At 43.4% G+C, this 19,565-nt stretch overlaps 1 protein-coding gene across 3 annotated transcripts in view; it reads left to right on the plus strand.

The window, feature by feature from the left end:
• Positions 1-19,565, plus strand: part of SH3RF1 (SH3 domain containing ring finger 1) — a 346,368-nt gene that overhangs the window by 229,323 nt on the left and 97,480 nt on the right. For all 3 annotated transcript variants that reach the window (XM_030191566.1, XM_030191564.1, XM_030191565.1), the window contains one exon: positions 6,264-6,374. In XM_030191566.1, the coding sequence (XP_030047426.1) occupies positions 6,264-6,374 (111 nt within the window). The remainder of the gene's footprint in view (positions 1-6,263; positions 6,375-19,565) is intronic.

Raw genomic sequence — 19,565 nt, forward strand, 5'->3', positions numbered from 1 at the left:
TTATGTCTCGGACATATCACCTGCAAGTCTCACTCTTGGGGCTGTCAACCAGGGCAATAAAAGGTGAAAATGACTAGCTTCTTAGCCCACTACTCTAACCACTGTTCCACTCTACTCAAAGTATGTGCTTGCATAGTCCCCATATTTACTCATAACAAGCTTGCATTGCCATACTCGCAGCTAGACACTGCAGTTTCCCACACACTGCTTCTAGAGAGGTGAAGTGTTGGAGGAAGGCCATGAACAAAGTTCCCAGGGCAGAGAGAGAAGTGTGACTCATTGAAGGTGTGGGTAGAGTGGAGAAAAAAAGTAAATGGGAGTCTGTGGTAGGATGGACGAGTTTGGATGGTATCCAGAGAGTTCCCACCTACCAGTTCCCCCTTTTCAATTCCTACTTAGGATTATGACCAATTCCCACTCAAGGGGGACAATTCCTTCCTGGGACTATACCCTCCCAACTATTTCCCACCCTACAAAGCTTTTTTCTTACAATGATCTAGTTTTTTTTTTTTTTTCGCTGGTGTTGGTGGTATCGCGTCACTACCGGGAAGATCGGGCAGTGGTGACGCTTGGAATCTCTGACAGGCAGCAAGGTTGTGTTACAAAAGCTTGTTTTGTAGATTTTGTTTCTGGTGGGACTTGGTGTGTGTCAGGGAGTGGAAAAAGTTAGTAAATTTTTTAAAAATTTAGTTCTTAATAGTCTGTTTCCGGTGGGAGTTTTTTTTTATTTATTTTGTTTCTTTTTCCAAATGTTTTATTTGTTTGGGTTGTTTTTTTTTTTGTTTTTTTTTTTGTAATTCTGTAAATTTCACTTGGGATAGTGTTGGGGAATGGTATAAATTATTTTAAATATTTTTCTTGGTGTGGTATGGCAAATGAAAGGTTATGTTTTGGGGTGGGTATGGGGGGCATTGTCCCCCCAAACGATCTGGAAGAGGAAAGGGAAGGAGATTGTCCTAGAGTGTTTTGCATTTTTTGGGTTATAGATGGGAATTGTCCTCCCTGCTGTGGTAGGAATTTGTTCGGTGGGAATTGTCCAGATGTGAATTGGTGGGTAGAAACTGTCCAGGTGGGAATTGACCTAGAACCATTTGGATTGGCCCTATATAACCTTAATCTGGCCTTGGTTCTGCTTCCCTTGAGGAAATATGTCAGACAGCAGTGTGCAGTTAAGTCCTCAATTCACATGGCTCTATGTCTGGATAAATTTTTCCTGTTGCAGTAGTAAGTATGAGCTGATGTGCGTGTAATCTTTTTGAGGATGTGAGCCCGATTTCCTCTCCTATTTCCCATTTTAAGTTTTCAAGGTTTTTTTTTTCTGTCAACAAAATTCAAATCATTTTATTCCAAACCAATATTCCTGCTCATTGGCATTTCTTCTTGGTTTCTTAGTTTTTATGGTTTTTGTTCGATTGAAGGCAGTCCTTATGCAACAGACCTCTCCTAAAGGGTTGGGGCTGAGGATGACCCAAGAGGCTGGTACACTACAAATTGGTGGTGTCTGTGGCAAAAACACTACAATCTTCTTTAAAACCCTTTCCCAAACACACAGATCAGTGTAAGAGTCTCCTGATAGCTGACTATAAAATTAGAATAAAGTATCTGAGCAGTTACAATGGTCTCACTGAAAAAATGAATAACAGAGGCTAATATTTAACTAAAAGTCTAATTTATTTCACCCTTTCCATGTGCAAAAATATATGCAGTTAACAGGTCTATGAAAATACTGAGGCAGAAAGTCCATAAAAATAAAGTAAGACAGTTGCAGAAGATATCAACGGTGTTCAATATATTTACAGTCCTTGGTTTCCTGTATTCTCTTGTCGGTAATAAATAGAAATAAAACAAAACATAGAAAAGAAAATAAGATGATACTTTTCAAAAAATGTATTGTTCAATTAAAAAGGTGTATTATTTTTTTCTCTGTTTTTGTTTTATTTGTATTTATTACTTTTAAAAGTGGACTAATATGGCTACCACACCACTTTACTGCATTCTCTTGTACTCCTTTGCTGATGGATGAGTGCCATACCCTCTCTGCTCCTCTAAAAATACCAGACAAACTCAATATCGTAGAAAGCAGTTCCTACAGCTTAAGTCCAAAACTTTGGCTTTGGGAGCTACATTTTTGCTTAGATTTTCTTGTAAGTACGTGGTCAGTTAAGGGAATAATAAATGTTTTCTCAGATCCTGCCCCTGTGGAATCTTTTCTTTTAGATAAGCCTGTTCTTCCAGATGTTAATACTTAATTTTAATTTGCAGTAGTTAGGGAATATATGGATGGTAATCAGTAGGATTTTCTATCCATTGCTATATTTATAGGTTTTGTTAGTTATCTTGTTTGAGGCCCACATGATGGTGAGTTCCATAATGTGGCCTTTAACTGAATTATGTTCTTGCAATGATTGTTTCTATTGAGTTTCTCATATTTTTTTTAATTTTTATTTATAAATTTTCAGTATTACGTTCATTTACCATAAATGCAGTGAAATAACTGGAACATAACATAAAAAGAAATACTTATTCCCTTAAACAAGGTTAGGAAAATTCACTTCTAACTTAGTCCACAATAGTGAGACAAGATACAAGGAAATATCCAAAATCAAAGACTTATAAATCAAATCAATTAGAGCAGGGAGATGCCAACACTCGCAGCCAATTTGTCCAGCATATTTTTAACCTGTATGAGCATTCAAGGTAGAACCTCTTTCTTCATCTTCCTTGGATATTATAAATTCCTGCAATTTCATCGGATCAAAGAACACATAATTTATTGAATTTAAAGACACTAAACATCTACATGCAAATTTTAATATATATGTACCACCCAAAGAGAGTATTTTTGGTTTTAACCCCAATAATTCATGTCTTCTTTTTTGTGAAGTATTTGGACCTTGGCACCAAAGAACATTGCATTCATATGTCTGAAATATATTCGAAAGATATTATTTCTGTCTGGTTTCAAGAGTTGTTCGTTCTGTTACTACCTCTAAAGAGCTCTCCAAAAATTCAGTTAGATTGAGTTTCTCATATTTTTATGTGAGTTTTTCTTTGTATGTTTAAAAGTCAGTAGGGCATGGAATATACCCAGGTCTCCAATTCTTCACTCTCGTGCTCCTTTTAGTCAGTGCTATCTTTCAGTGCTCCCAGTAGATCTTTCTTTCCTTTCTATAATTTAAGGCTCATTGGCCCCGATACTCAAAGGTCCGGAATTAAAGCCAACAGCGCAAATCCTTTAGCACAAGAACAGCACAGAAAACCTAGCTCTCCAGTGTCATCTTTGGCATGCATGTTGATACGTGCGCTAGAGCCCTCTGAATATCCTACGCATATTAACGTGTGCACTAGACCAGCGCTAATCACCCTTAATGCCGGCATTAGGTTTTGAGCATTGGTTTTTTGTTCCTAGTGCTCCCCTTTAGGGCTATTCAGGAAGCGCATTCACCCAGGGATGCTCTTCTTCAGATTTGCAGTACTCACCAGATCCACCATTCTCCAGCTTTAATTCTTTCTGCATCAGGACTGTAGGCTAGCAGTAGCTTTGCTCTGGTTCTTTTTTTTTTTGAGGACAGAATCAGATCTTCCCTTCACCCTCTGTATTGTAACACACTGCCTCAGGAGACAACTACTTGAAGCCTCTTTAAATCTGCATGCTTCCTTTATAAAATTTTGCAAGGGCTGGCCCCTAATTTTTTTATACCAACGTGTGGTTTTTGCTACCTCTTCTAGAAATCATAGATTCCATAATTCCAGTTTTAATTTGTTTTCTATCCAAAAAGGACGAGATTATTAAAATGATCTTTCTATTTGTGAAATTATGGAAAGGCATCCTGCCTTTATTCTACAGTTCTTGTTTGTACTTGGATCTTAGAAAGAGAATCAAAACTTGGTTATTTAGGAAATGTGTGTTAAGTAATAATCTGTAATTGGTTTGTATTTGATGTCATATTAGATGTTATCCTGGGTTTTGTCCTAACTTCTTTTTTGTTAGCCACTTAGAACTGAGAGGTCATAGCAGCATACAAGACAGTGTGTTATGTTAGATCACATTTCATTATTATTTAATGGCACTACTCTGGAGCAGGGATCTAGAATGTTCCTCTCTTCACCACATAGGAAGGTACATTGTGGAGCCTTGCTCCAGAGTAGTGCCATTCAATAATAATGAAATGTGATCTAACATGACATAACACACTGTCTTGTATGCTGCTATGACCTCTCAGATCTAAGCGGCTAACAAAAAAGAAGCTAGGAAGCTAAGGAGATCCATTTGTAACAGATGTTCTCTGAAGATAATCACTCACTTACACCAGGGGTATAGCCAGACACCCAATTTTGGTAGACCTGATCCCAAAGTGAGTGTGCATGACACCCCACTTACTGCCACCTCCCTCCCCCCCAATCCAGCAGCTTTCCCTTTTCCCCTCTGACAATCGGGGGAGGGGTCACTTAACTCCACTCCCCCGCTCCACTTGCTACCTTTAAATCTTTTAGGTCTTTGCTGGCAGCAACTCATTGGTTACACTGACTCCAAGCCTTCCTTCTGATGTAACATTCTGGTCCCGTGAACAGGAAGTTGTGTCAGAGGGAAGGCTCGGGTCAGCATGAACAGGGGGAATGTGTCGCTGCTCATTGCCGGCAAAGAACTAAAGGACTTAAAGGTACAGGGAGGTTAGGGGAGTAGAGTTGAGTGACCCCCCCCCCCCCAAATCTTCTAGAGGGAGAGATGGGGAGAGTCTTCAGCTGGTGGGGCTTGGGGATCCCTGCCAGCCATATCGTTGCTGTGCCACTTTTGGGTGGGCCTGAGCCCACCTGTGACTATGCCACTTACACTGTCCTTTTTAGTAACTATTCTCTGTTCACATATTTTGACTGAATATGACCTCAGCTGCAGGACAGCTGCAGAGCACAAAACTTTATGCATGAGCAGAAAAGATTTTTTTAGACTTTGCAGAAATTTTGGAAATTTATTGACTTCAGTGCTATACACAAACACTTGTATGACTGCTGACTTGGGGGCCATTTTACTAATCTGCCCTAAGCAGGTACCACAGATTTTACAGTGTGGAGATTAAGTTCAATCCTGTGCAAGCTGCTTACTGTGGGTAGGAGTGAGTCGAGGGTATGAAGAAATGGAGCAGAGGAGTAGTAGTCATGGCCGAATGGTTAGGACAATGGACTTGAAATCCATTGGGGTGTCCTGGCGCAGGTTAAATTTTTACTGACTACGAGTCAGCAAATTTGTCTGACTAGTAGAGTTTTGGGAGTGGAGGAGTAGCCTAGTGGTTAGTGCAGCAGACTTTGATCCTGGGGAACTGAGTTCGATTCCCACTGCAGCTCCTTGTGACCTTAGGCGAGTCATTTAACCCTCCATTGCCCCCCAGGTACCAAAACTTAGATTGTGAGCCCTCTAGGGACAGAGAAAGTACCTGCATATAAAGTAAACAGTGCTGCGTACATCTAGTAGCACTATAGAAATGATTAGTAGTAGGAGTGGCCAGCTGTCACAACTGCCCTCATATGCAAGGCTAATCTCTAGCAGTCGTACTGCAATACTACCGCTAGGGGGTCATCAGTGCTGTTTTGGAACCTGCAGTTGATGGGGCAGGAGCAGAAGAGGACTGCTTCTGTCCCGTGCCTCTAGAGGATTAGAGATTCCCCATGGGTAAGTTCCAGTAGGGGTAGGACGGTCCAGGGGCAGAGGGAGGGCTGGCTTGGGGAAATGTGGCAGAGGCTTTGTGCCAAGGGAGAGGCTTGAAATGGGATCAAATCAGGAGGGGCTGGGGTGAATATGATTTTAAAGAGGGATTAAATCATAGGGAAGAGTTTGGGAGGGGGATGTTATTAGGGCAGTGGCCATCGTATTGGACTCTGATAGTGCAGCCACACTTACTGCCACTTCTTGAGATGTTGGTAAATGTACCTGTTATCAACCGTCTTAACAGCTAGTACGCAGTACTAATCCACCTGCTAGCTGTCACAGTCAGCTAACTCCTCCAAATAGCTCATGCCTTGCCTGGTTTCTACCCATGTTAAGCAGCTTGTTCACTTTTTACCATACTGTCTGGTTTTTAACATTCTGTAGATGTTGGCATGGGTCTGCTCTAATGACTACTGCATGGTAAAAAAAAACCTGCACTAGCCACTTAGTAAAAGGGCTCCTTAGTTTATTAAAAATTAACCTTGTTGTGTACTGTAGAGCTACTTTGTTGCAAGAAAGCTTACATTAAAACTAGTCTTTTTGTTTTAAATATTCTTGTCAGGTTCATATCAGCACTACAGGGCTTATTGTGACTCCACCTCCTAGTAGCCCTGTTATAACTGGACCTTCATTTACTTTCCCACCAGAAATCACCTACCAAGCTGCTCTTGGAGTAAGTACCATATCATAGACTTTAGGATCTTTAATTGCGTTGTTGTACGCTGCACTTAATTGTTGACTGTAAAAGTGGTTAATTAATCAATTTTGAAATTTAACAAATACGTTTTCATTTTGAGGACTCTGGCAGCTATGCTGCTGTTTCCTTCTATGCTGTTGTTGTCCCATCAGTTTCATCTTGCTCCTTTTGAGCTTCCAGCTCAATAGGAAGTGAAACATTTTGCTGCTATGATGTCAAGAATGTTCACGTACATCTACTTGGGGAGTTTTAAACATGGGGCAAGTACTTTACTCCCTTGGGAGACTTACATATGTGCACATTGGGGGCAATTCTATAAAGTGGCACCTAAAGGTAGGTGCAACTTGGGCATGTCAAAGGTGCCATTAATTGACAGGTAGATGCCTATGTGCCCTGGGCACTATTCTATAAGCCCATAGTGCCTGACCTCAAGAGGGTATATATACAGATGGAGCATGGGCATTTCTCCCAGGTACACACATAGGGCCTGATATTCAGCTGCTGGCAGGCAATGCATTTGTTGTCCACTGCCAGCATTAAACCCAGATATTCAATGCCGGGCCATATCTGGGAACTAGCAAATTAGCGTGCACAAAATAAGGTGCAATTTGTAGGATTTGGGGGATAGTGTATAGTTCCAGTAATTCTGTTTTATAGACAATAGATTTTTCCTGTTACCAGTATGATTAGAAATACAGAGGAGAGGAAATCCAAAGGCAGGGAAGCAAAAAAGCACAAGGAGCCTTCAAAATGGAGAGCGTCTCCAGGTTTATCTTGGCTGCTAAAAGGTTAACTGGCTATGCTGATATTCAGCGCTAACCAGTTAACGTTTTAGCAGTCAAAGATAGGCCTGCTATTAAAGCGGCCTATTTTGACCACTCAACATAGCCAGTTAGCCTAACCGCTAATCAGGATATTCAGCAGGAGATAACCTCTTTTTCTCTTCCCCCTCCTGTGCATCTATCTCTCTCTCCTCCCCCCTATGTCCAACCTCTCATCCCTCCTCGCTGTCTCCCATTGTCCACCATCTCTCTCTCTTTCCCCCCTCATGTCCTGGGTCCAACATCTCTCTTTCTTTCTTTCATTCTTCCTCCCCCTTCCTTACGTCCCTATGTCCAAAATTTCTTCCTTTCTCCTTCCCTTTCCTCCATACCAATGTCCAAAATTTGTCTCTCTCTCCCTTCCCTCTATTTTATTTTTTTTATTTTTGTTACATTTGTACCTCGTGCTTTCCCACTCATGGCAGGCTCAATGCGGCTTACATGGGGCAATGGAGGGTTAAGTGACTTGCCCAGAGTCACAAGGAGCTGCCTGTGCCTGAAGTGGGAATTGAACTCAGTTCCTCAGGACCAAAGTCCACCACCCTAACCACTAGGCCACTCCTCCCTATGTATCACAATGTCCAACACTTCTCCCTCCCTTCCTTCCAACCCCATGTCCAACATTTCTCCCTATCTTGCCCCCTCCCCCCATGCATCTCTCCCTCCTACTCCACCTCACCTTTATCCAACAATTCTGCCTCGAAGCATCTCACCCTTCCTCCCCCATATCTAACAACTAACCCTCTCTCTTCCCTCTACCATGTGCAGTATCTCGTTCCTTTCCTTCCCTCCACCTCCATATCCAACAGTTCTCTCTCTCAGTATTCTCATCTTCCCTCCCGTTGTCCATTCATTTCTCTGCCAGATCCTTGGTCTGAATCTCCCCTCTCCCTCTTCTACCTTCACAAAAGTCTCTCGTCAAAGGGTTGCTGGCAGTGGCAGTGATTCCCACATGCTGCCTGCAGCAGACCCGGAAGTCTTCCCTCTGCCATGTTTTGCCCAGGGAAAAACAGGAAGTTGTGTGTGTGTGTACGGGGGGAGGGGCAGGATTCAACAGAGGGGAGGCTTCAAGGTTAGCTATAGACAGTGTGTGGGAATCGCTGTCACTGCTAGCAACCCTTTGATGAGAGATGTTTGCTAATGGAGGAAGGGAGGGAGATGCAGAACCGTGGGAGCTTCACTAGCCATGGAGCCCAGCTTGCTTCGCCCACCTGTCACTGTGCCTCTGGTCCATTTAGTCCATCATCCTGCTTCCAACAGTGGCCAATCCAGGTTGCAAATACCTGGTAGAATCCCAAGTAGTAGCAAGATTCCATTCTACCTTCACTTCACCCTCCGTTGCCTCAGGTTGAAACTTAGATTGAAAGATCTCAGAGGACAGGAAAATACCAACAGTACCTAAATGTAATGCACCTTGAGCTAGTACAAAAAGGCGTGAGTTAAATGTAAATAAATTAAAAAATGAGGCAGAAGGGGAACAGCTGGCATTTTCTTGATTACTAGAATACTTAAATCATTTTTATTTATTTATTTATAATTTCAAATTTACAATTCAAGCAAAAATGCTTGTTTGGAAAAGCAGTTGAATACAATATTCGTTTTACAAGAAAATATAATAAAACTTAAATCATTTTTAAAGCATTACCAGTGCCAATCTTTAAAACAGAACCAGTAAAACATTTATTTTTGATATTAAAATTGGTATCTTCTCTTTGCCCCAATTAAGAGCATAAGAGTTGCCATACTGGATCAGACCAAGGATCCATCTAGCCCAGAATCCTGTTTCCACCAGTGGCCAGTCTATGTCACAAGTACCTGATAAAGTCCCAAAATGTAGCAAGATTCTATGCTGTTTAGCTTTGCTATGGAGGAAGTATTTTATTTTTCAGTGATAGGGACCTCTACAACACATTCATTCATGAGAGAAGAACTTTAATGTAGTAAACAGAGGCTAAAGAAGGCAACCTGATGTTTGTTGTGGTGATGGCAAAGATGGAACATTCATGCCCATGGATGATTAGATACGGTGATGTATGTGAATTATTCCTTGAGTATTCTGGTTGCCTTTTGAGACTGGATGAAAAGTAAGGTTCTGAGTTCCAGAGCTTTCACAGTGTAAAGATAAACCTGCTGACACTGCATTACCAGGAACTGATTAGATATGACAGTCTTTTTGACATGCTGCTAGTGATGAAAAGAAGGTTAAGAATGAAAAGATTTCTAACAAAAACAGCTTAGTTATTTTAAGCCAGGTTTGTTGTAGCAGGCTGAATAGAAGCATACACATATATTTGGCTGGAACTTCAAGGTAGATTTGTCTATCATTACCACAGGGACTTGGTTGCATTCCATTTTCTGGAAAGTTTGCAAAAACTCCTTGTTCCAGTGTCTTGTTTCATTTAACTCTGTTTCAGTCTTTCAAACTCATTGCAAAAGGTAGTCTGTTTAGGTTTTAAAGTACCTTTAAAATTTGCTGTTTGTCTTTAGGCAGGCTGTAACTTAAGATTTTATCTTCATATTAAACTCTTTTAAGATGGAAAGGCAGGGTTTTATGAGAGGTCCAAAGTGGAAAATTCTTTATATGTGATAGATTTGTTTGTTAAGTGCATCCCTTATTGAATGATAGTTCAATACAAGCTAGTAAAAAAAACTGAATTATAGTGAGGGTTTTGCACTATTGATTATGCAACCCATCTCCCGGCATTCTAAAAATTTCAGATGGCAAGTTTAGGTCCCATTTGTCTACAAAATCCTAAGTGGTGTAGAATGAGTAGAAGTGAATTGATTTTTTACTCTTTCTAAAAGTACAAAGACTAGGGGACACTAAATGAAGTTACATGGAAATACTTTCAAAACAAATAGGAGGAAATATTTTTTCACTCAGCGATTAGTTAATCTCTGGAACTCATTGCTGGAGGATGTAGTATCAGCGATTAGCATGTCTGGGTTTAAAAAAGGTTTAGACAAATTCCTGGAGGAAAAGTCCATAGTCTGATATTGAGACAGGCAAAATAACTTTCTAAAAAGTTAACAGAATGGGTGACACTTGGGATGCAGGAAAACCTAGTAAAAAGACACATCGGGTTTGAAACAGGGCTAAATTGGACTGGGGGTTCCAGAGAAATAAATGCTCTCGCCCTCCCCCCCCCCCCCCCGAAAAAATGTCCAATGCAGGTCTGTGGGAGAAACAGTTCCAACTTGTACAGCATGAAGATCAATATACCGTGTTTCATGTTTGTTTGATATACTGCAAACCAGTGAGAAACCTTTAAGCGGTTTACATAATAAAATAGAGGGGCAATGGAGTTGGGGGCAAGATGGCGGCTGAGTAAGTCGCAAGTGAAGTAGCTCCTGTCTTACGTTTCGTTTTTCCTTGAAACCTGATTTCCTGATGCCCAAAAGAAGAGGCAGACAACGCACCTGCCCGGCGGTGCAACCTATGCCCCCTCTTGGAACTTTGGATCGCTTCATGGTGCCGAGTACGGTTTTGGGAGCGTCGTCTTCACTGCCGCCGAATATGGAGAGAGGTCTCCCATTTTCGCGGCTTGAAGCTGAAACATCATGGAGCCCCGAAGAGCGTAATCCTCCCCCGATGCCGGCGGAAACCCCGGAAGCAACTCAGGAGACTCAGGACGCTCGGACGTCGATGGGGTCTCCTGGCACGGGCGCTGCTACGGGATCACAGACGCCGATGGACCCCGCAACTGTATTAGCGGGTGAACAAGGGGAGAGTGTCTCTGGAGAAAATCTGGCGACGGGAGGAACCCAGCTACCGAAGAGTCCAATTGCAGACTTACCAAGTAAGTCCTTATTACCCCAAAAACCAAAGGAGATAACTTTAGAGTCAATTTGGGAAGCTCTAGTTTGTCTAGAAGCTTCTTTTGGTTTGAAATTTACATTTGTTACTCAACAGATTGAATCCTTGTCTGGAAAACTACCCTCTTTGGATCAAAAAATGGAAACTTTGTGTAAAGATAATGAAAATAATTCCAAAGCTATACAAAGTTGCCAACAGCTGCAAGCTAACCTGATTAAGGAAAACTTATACCTACAAAATAAGGTTGAAATGCTTGAAAACTACCAACGCTCAAATACTCTTAGACTGCTAAATTTTCCAAAGCAGCTGTCTATATCACCTCTTATTACCTTTAAAAAATATCTCACAGAAGTATTGAAAGTACCCGAACAGTCATATCCTCCTATCTCAAAGATATTCTATGTAACGTCTTATCTGAAGAGAGACTCCGAGCAAGTAGAGAGAGTAATGCCCCCAGTAGAAACTGGGGATGTAAACCTGACACAAATGATAGAAGATGATATGGCGGGTCTTACGTCAGCAACACTCAAAGTTACATTTATTCTACAACCTGATAGAGACTGGATACTAAAGCAATATTTTTTGCATAGAGAACAGAATTTCCTAGGTTATAATATAAGAATGTACCCAGATGTCTCAAAGGTAACGCAGAAGAAAAGACAGGAATTTCTTAAACTTCGACCAAAAGCATTGCAATTGGGAGCATTGTTTTGGTTAAACTTTCCATGCAAATGTGTTATAAAGTTAAACTCTGTTAAATACATATTTTATGATTCTAAACAATTGAGCTCTTTTTTGGACTCTAAGTTAGCTGGCTCACCCGTTTCGCTACCAGGACCTGTAATAACTTCTACGCCGTAAAGTTATATACTCGGACCTTCTGCTCAGCCACCTTTTACTTAGTTGTTATTACTATAATTTTCCTGATGCATAGTTTAGTATTGCCTCCAAATTGTGGACTAAAGATGAGAAATAGATCATGATTTTGTTTAATCTAGATTGTTTCAAGTAATTCCCTTATGTTATAAATGACTAATAGTCATCTTTGCTGACTTCAAGAATTGTACTTGAATTAAAATGTGAAAAGTGATAAATAAAATAATTAAAAAAAAAAATAGAGGGGCAATAAAACAATATATACTCATAAACAGAGACAAACAACAAGATCAGAGGACATAATACACAATCATAGACACAGGCAAAGACTAACAAGCAATAAAAGGAAAGAACAAAAGACCTAGAACTGCAATATATTAAATCTAATACATAGAGATACGAGAGGAACGATACGGGAGGTGATATATAAGTCATACTGCTATCACAAACTAAGCCAGTATTTAGTTGTGGCAGAGAAGCTTCAGCTACTCCTTGTGGAAACATTGGATCATTAAAAAAAAAAAAGATTTTGAGAGATGCTTTGAATTTTTTAAAAGTAGATTCGGGTTGAATGTCTAGAGCAGGATTGTCCAACCTTTTTATATTGGGGGCCACATTTTATATTTTGTAACATTTGGAGGGCAAAAACATGCACCGTTGTATTTTGCTGCACGTTTCATCACATAGTGACAAAATATGATGGTGTATCATCTCTTTCCCTGCTTTCACCCAGTCTCTGTTTTGCTCATGTAACCTCCCTTAGCCATCAACCAGTCTCTCTCTCACTCATATAACCCTACCCAGCCTTCATCCAGTTAACTCCCCCACATACACCAAGCTATCACCCATTTTCTATTCCCTCGCCTGGCTGTAAGCACCACAGGAATTGCCAAGCTTCCAAGGGCCAGAATAAAGCACATGGTGGGTCGGGTTCTGGCCCGCGGGCTGTGGGTTGGAGAAGCCTGGTCTAAAGGAAGAATATTCCAGAGAGTAGGAATCTGTGCCCCAGGCGTGTCCAACCCTTTTCAATTGGGGGCCACATTTTACATTTGGAGGACCCATCTTGGAAAAAAAAAGGGCGTCCCTGACGAGCATTTGGACGACTTTACCTGGTCCAGTTTTTCTTACGACAAAGGCACAAAAAGGTGCCTGAACTGACCGGATGACCTCCCCTTACTCCCCCAGTGGTCACTAACCCCCTCCCACCCTCAAAAAAGAACTTTAAAAATATTTTATGCCAGCCTCAAATGTCATACTCAGGTCCATCGCAGCAGTATGCAGGTCCCTGGAGCAGTTGGAGTGGGTGCAGTGCACTTCAGGCAGGCAGACCCAGGCCCATCCCCCGCCTTACCTGTTACACTTGTAGTGGTAAATGTGAGCCCTCCAAAACCCACCACAAGCCCACTGTACCCACATCTAGGTGCCCCCCTTCACCCGTAAGGGCTATGGTAGTGGTGTACAGTTGTGGGTAGTGGGTTTTGGGGGGCTCAGCGCACCCGGTAAGGGAGTTATGTACCTGGGAGCTTTTTCTGAAGTCCACTGCAGTGCCCCCTAGGGTTCCCAGTTGGTGTCCTGGCATGTCAGGGGGACCAGTGTACTACGAATGTTGGCTCCTCCCACGACCAAAGGGTTTGCATTTAGTCGTTTCTGAGATGGGCGTCCTTAGTTTCCATTATCACCGAAAATCAGAAACGACCAAATCTAAGGACGACCATCTCTAGATCTCTAGGGACGACCTAAATGTCAAGATTTGAGCGTCCTCGACCGTATTATTGAAATGAAAGATGGACGCCCATCTTGTTTCGATAATACGGGTTTCCCCGCCCCTTCGCCAGGACGTCCTCAGGAAAACCTGGGCACCCCTTTTGATTAAGCCCCTTCACGTCAGCAATAGCCCGCAGTCGAGTACTGAATCTGTGACCAATGTAGCCGAGAGGGGGGACAGGGGGGACAAAATTCCCTGGGCCTGGGCCTCCAAAGGGGGCCCGGCGCGGCAGTCCCCTCCACCTGTCCCCCTCTGTCCATCACCGGGCCGGGCCCCCCTGAATTCAAATCATAGCGCCTCACCTCGACCTCACTCCGTGTGAAAGAAGCGCAGCAGCGGCAGTCTGCAGATCGCCTCCCTTCGGGCCTTCCCTCCCTGTGTTCCGCCCTCACGCAAGTTACATCAGACGAGGGCAGGACACAGGGAGGGAAGGCCCGAAGGGAGGCGATCTGCAGACTGCCGCGCTTCTTTCACACGAAGCGAGGTCGAGGTGATGCACTATGATTTGAATTCAAGGGGGCCCAGCCCGGTGGTGGACGAGGGGCGGCGACGATGACCTCGGGGGGTGGGGCCCCGGTGGCGACCTTGCCCCGGGCTCGGCCCAGTCTCTCGGTGGCCCTGCCCCCCCTTCTCTCCCTCATCTCTCATTGTACAGCCTTCTCATTCCCAACTCCAAAAGCTGTCTGCCTATCCTAATGTAGTAGCAGCACACTAGCCCTGTATCTCCTGAGCCTTTCTGGTTCAAAAACCATTGTTGGTGGCTTGATATGTGATACAGACAGAAGAGGGCACAGGCAGTGTGAAAGGAAAGACTGTTGCATCACTGTTTATAGAATACCAGTTCAGTATTGTAACAACTGATGCAGTACTGGGAAAATGGTTCTCTTCTAGTGATAATTTGTAATTATCGGATCAAAGTGAAATGAATTATAGCAGAAGGCTAATTCCTTTACTGTAACTTGTAAGTGCTTACTTGTTCTTTAATAATAGTTTCAAGTCACATTGTTAAGTTAATTGACAATTGGAGTGCTTTTTATCTTCTCAGTTGTCTGTTAATGGCTTTCTCAACAATATATTTCCAGCAGTTTCTCCTTTTAGAATGTTGTGCCATTGCAAAATGCAGAGTTGATGCAGAATTTCCCTGCACATCAGAATTAACTGTTGCTGCACTACAGCTGGCCTTTAGGATACCAAATAATAGGAAACAGACTGGGCGGTCACGTGATGCGCGGTGGGTAGCGGCTGTGTTCCAGCGCTGCTCCGGGTCCCTCACCCTCACTTTAGCAAATAAAAACAAACTTTACCCATCTATATGAAGTAATATCGCTACCTGTGCTGAGGTAAGCAGTGCATGGATCAGTTTTTGCTCCCGATGCCGTCCAGAGTGTCTCATCGAAGTTCAAAAGTGGAAAAAGAAAACTCCCCATCGCTAGGGACGAGTTCCAAGATGGTGCAGGTGACGCGTGAACCCAGTGGGGAATTTCATGAAAAGCAGCTGACGCAGATCACGGAGGCGGTGGGAGCGGCACTGAGATTTGAAGTGTTGACCGGCCAGCTGAACAAACTAGAAGCAACGCTGACAGACACGATAAAAAGAACGGGTGAAGCAGAAAAACAGATATCGGAGCTTGAGGATACATGGGCCCATTGCGAGCCAGAAGTTTCCTGCCTGAAAGAGCAGCTAAAAGTCCAACAAGAAAAACTAAAGGACATTGAAAATAGAACGCGAAGAAGCAATTTAAGAATTGTTGGCCTGCCTGAGAAGTTAGCAGATAAATCACTGGGTCACATGCTTGAACAATGGCTGAGTAAGGAGTTTGCCCTCTTGGATAGCTATGGGGCGTTGTGTATTGAGCGCGCCCACAGACTGGGGAGGATACACCCAGATAAGCAGAAACCTCGAGTGGTCATAATAAAGGTACATAATTATCTCCATAAAGAAGAAATCCTACAGGGATACAGGCTGAAGCGCGAGTCTTTGACCTATGATGGAGAGCAGATCCGGATTTTCCAAGATTATTCTGCAGGTGTTCAGGAAAGACGACGGCGCTTCCATCCAATCTGCTCATCTATGGTGGAAAAGAAAATCCATTTTATGCTCTTGTACCCGGCAATCTTGAAGATTCAGCATGCAGGCAAGTGGCGCTCCTTTGAGTCGGTGTCCGACGCGCAGGACTTTATAAACCAGGAGCTGCTTCCAAGTACAGGGTGAAGGCCTCGGAGAGGTATTTACTATCTAAGTTGGGATGGAGGCCCAGAACAGGGACATGGAATCCTGGTACTTGAAAGGAGAGATGGACGGTGATAAGGGATTGCTGAAGTTTGACAAGGAGCATGTTATGTGAAGGTGCAAAGTAAATGTTACTGAATAACTGTTCGATGTTGTTCTGTGCATGTTTTGGCAATGGTTCAATGTGGGGTGATCGGTGTGAAGAGTTTAGGATTAAATAGAGGGAGATTATCCACAAAGGGATTAAAGAGAAGAGGGGGGTGGGGACCCTAGCAGATACATGACCTGGCTGGTGGACGGCCGCTCATCAGACGTAGATGGGGGACATAGAGGGAGGGGAAACACAGGGAATAAGGGTTAAAGAAGGTAGAAGATCTTCATGGGTAGGTGGGTGTGGGGAATGGAGGGAGAAGGGCAGACTTGTTGGGGGGGGGGGGAGAGAAGCGGAAAGGGATCATTCGTATAAGATTCATCCTAGTAGGGGGTATGTCAAATGTGGTATTATGTGTGTACTGGTATTAAGGCAATGGGAGTGGTGGTATTTCAACCTCTGGGGCAGGGCTGGGGCTCAGGGGTTCTACTTTATTTCTTTCCCGATATTGTGAATGTTAACTTGTTTATCACACTGTAGAATAATTACCTGGAACGTGGGGGGGGATTTCCTCCCCGATTCAAAGGAAAAAATGTTTAGCACACTTAAAGCGTTGCAAGGCAGACATTGCCTGTATACAGGAATCCAGGCTAACAGATCAGGAGCATGAGAAACTCAAGCAAGGGTGGGTGGGGCAAACTCTGTATGCCTCCCCTGATGGACGAAAAGGGGGAGTAGCAGTCTTGTTCCATAAACAGTTGGCTTACACTGCAGACAATTTTGAAGGATCCTATGGGACGATATATTTTGAGTAAGTTATGGCTACAGGGCAGAGAGTTATTCCTACTTAATGTTTATGCCCCCACTCCCTTTGATGGTCAGTTTTTCCCAGAGTTGCTAAGAGTTCTCACTCCATTTCAGGGGAAGAAGATCATTGTCGTGGGGGATATGAATGTAGTGAAGGACCCCCAGGAGGACTGTACAGGTGATCGTAGGAGTGGGTTTCAGAGGGGCAGGGAAAAAGGGATGTTATGCGAGTTTGCGGCCTCTCTCTCTGTGGTCCATGCATGGAGGCTCTTGCACCCGGATGAACGAGACTTCTCGCACAGGTCCAGAGCTCATGGAACGTGGGCCCGCCTTGACTACACGCTGGTGAGCGCAGATCTTTTTTCAGGGGTGGTGGGGGCAGTCATAGAAGAGGTAGTGATTTCGGACCATGCACTAGTGTGGTTTGAGATGGAAGCTCCAAGAAGTTTCTCCCCAACTAAGAGTTGGAGATTTCACAGCTATTTATCAAAAAATAAAGACTTCCAAAAGTTCTTACAAGCGAAATGGGAGGACTAAGTGGCACATAATAAAGTGCATAAATCTAACCCGCAGTTATTCTGTTGTGCCACCAAGGCAGTATTGAGGGGGGATTTGATTGCATATATAGCTGTGAGACGTAGAAAACACGCAACTAGTCTGATCCACTTAAACCGACAACTGCGAAGAGCCGGGCGCAGATATGTAGCCTCACCTACAGAGGCTCACAAAGATAACTACATGTCCAGGCGACTGTTAATTCTTTATTGCATGAACAAATGCAACAGAACACATTATATCAAAAATATCGTTTGGTCAGATTTGGGAATAGATCGGGGGGAATGTTGGCTAGATTGGTAAAAAAGAGTGGAGGAAATCGAACAATATCAGCGTTGAAAGACAAAAAGGGTAATGTCGTGAATAGGCCTGATGGGGATACAAGATATACTGATATATCTTTATGTGGAAAAAGGGTCGGCACCATGTGACCAGGTGAGAGATTTCCTGGATCGAGCAGGGATGCCTCGCCTTAGCAATGATGCAGTGGCTAGATTGGAAATGCCCCTACAGCCAAAAGAGTTGCAGTGCGCCATTAAAGGGCTGAAACCCTTCTCGGCTCCAGGGGTAGATGGTTTTTTGGGCGAGTTTTATAAAATATTACAATTTTCCCTATTGGGCCCGCTGTTTGAGTATCACCTATCGGTTAGAGAAGTAGACAGATCGTGGATGCTTTCCAAAGTGTTTTGCTCAGACAAATGGTGACGGAACCCACGAGGGAGGGAGCGACGCTGGATCTGGTGCTCACAAATGGGGATAGCGTGTCAAATGTCCGAGTGGGTGCCCACCTGGGCGGCAGTGACCATCAAACGGTTTGGTTTGATATGACTGCTGTAGTGGAGGGCAGCCACTCAAAACTCAAAGTCCTGGATTTCAAGCGTGCTGACTTTAGTAAAATGGGAGAATACCTGAGGAAGGAGCTGATGGGCTGGGAGGAAGTACAAGAAGTGGAAGGACAGTGGTCCAGGCTGAAAGAAGCTATAAATAGGGCTACAAACCTTTATGTAAGGAAAGTAAATAAAAGCAAGAGAAAAAGGAAACCGATATGGTTCTCCAAGCAAGTGGCTGAGAAAATAAAGGCTAAAGAGTTGGCGTTCCAGAAATACACAAAAACTCAAGAACAGGAACACGGGAAGGAATACCGGAGGAAACTGAAAGAAGCCAAGAGAGAGATACGTCTGGCAAAAGCGCAAGCGGAAGAACAAATGGCTAGAAATGTAAGGAGGGGTGACAAAAGTTTCTTCAGGTATATTAGTGAAAGAAGAATGACTAAAAAGGGAATTGTGAGACTAAAAGATACTGCGAACCGCTATGTAGATAGTGATGAAGGAAAAGCAAATTTGCTAAATAGATACTTTTGTTCTGTTTTCACAGAAGAAAATCCTGGAGCAGGACCGCGATGGACTGGAAAAAGTACAAATGATAGTGGAGTGGATACAGCATCATTTACAGAAGAGAGTGTGTATGAACAACTTGTAAAGCTAAAGGTGGACAAAGCCATGGGACCGGACGGGATCCACCCCAGGATATTAAGGGAGCTCAGAGAGGTCCTGGTGGGTCCTCTTAAAGATTTGTTTAATAAATCCTTGGAGACAGGAGATGTTCCGAGGGATTGGAGAACGGCGGAGGTGGTCCCTCTTCACAAAAGTGGTGATAGGGAAGTAGCTGGAAACTACAGGCCGGTAAGCCTCACTTCGGTTATTGGAAAAGTAATGGAAGCAATGCTGAAGGAAAGGATAGTGAATTTCCTGGAAGCCAATAAGTTGCATGATCCGAGACAACATGGTTTTACCAAAGGGAAATCGTGCCAAACGAATCTCATTGAGTTTTTTGATTGGGTGACAGGAGAATTGAATCAGGGACGAGCTATGGACGTACTACTTAGATTTCAGCAAAGCTTTTGACACGGTTCCCCACAGGAGGCTTTTAAATAAACTGGATGGGCTGAAGATAGGACCTAAAGTGGTGAACTGGATTAGGAACTGGTTGACGGACAGACGCCAGAGGGTGGTGGTGAATGGAGTTAGCTCGGAGGAGGGAAAGGTGAGTAGTGGAGTGCCTCAAGGATCGGTGCTGGGGCCGATTCTGTTCAATATATTTGTGAGTGACCTTGCCGAAGGGTTAGAAGGTAAAGTTTGCCTATTTGCGGATGATACTAAGATCTGTAACAGAGTGGACACCCCGGAGGGAGTGGAAAACATGAAA

Source organism: Microcaecilia unicolor, chromosome 2 (assembly GCF_901765095.1).
Source record: "Microcaecilia unicolor chromosome 2, aMicUni1.1, whole genome shotgun sequence".
NCBI classification, from domain to species: Eukaryota; Metazoa; Chordata; class Amphibia; order Gymnophiona; family Siphonopidae; genus Microcaecilia; species Microcaecilia unicolor.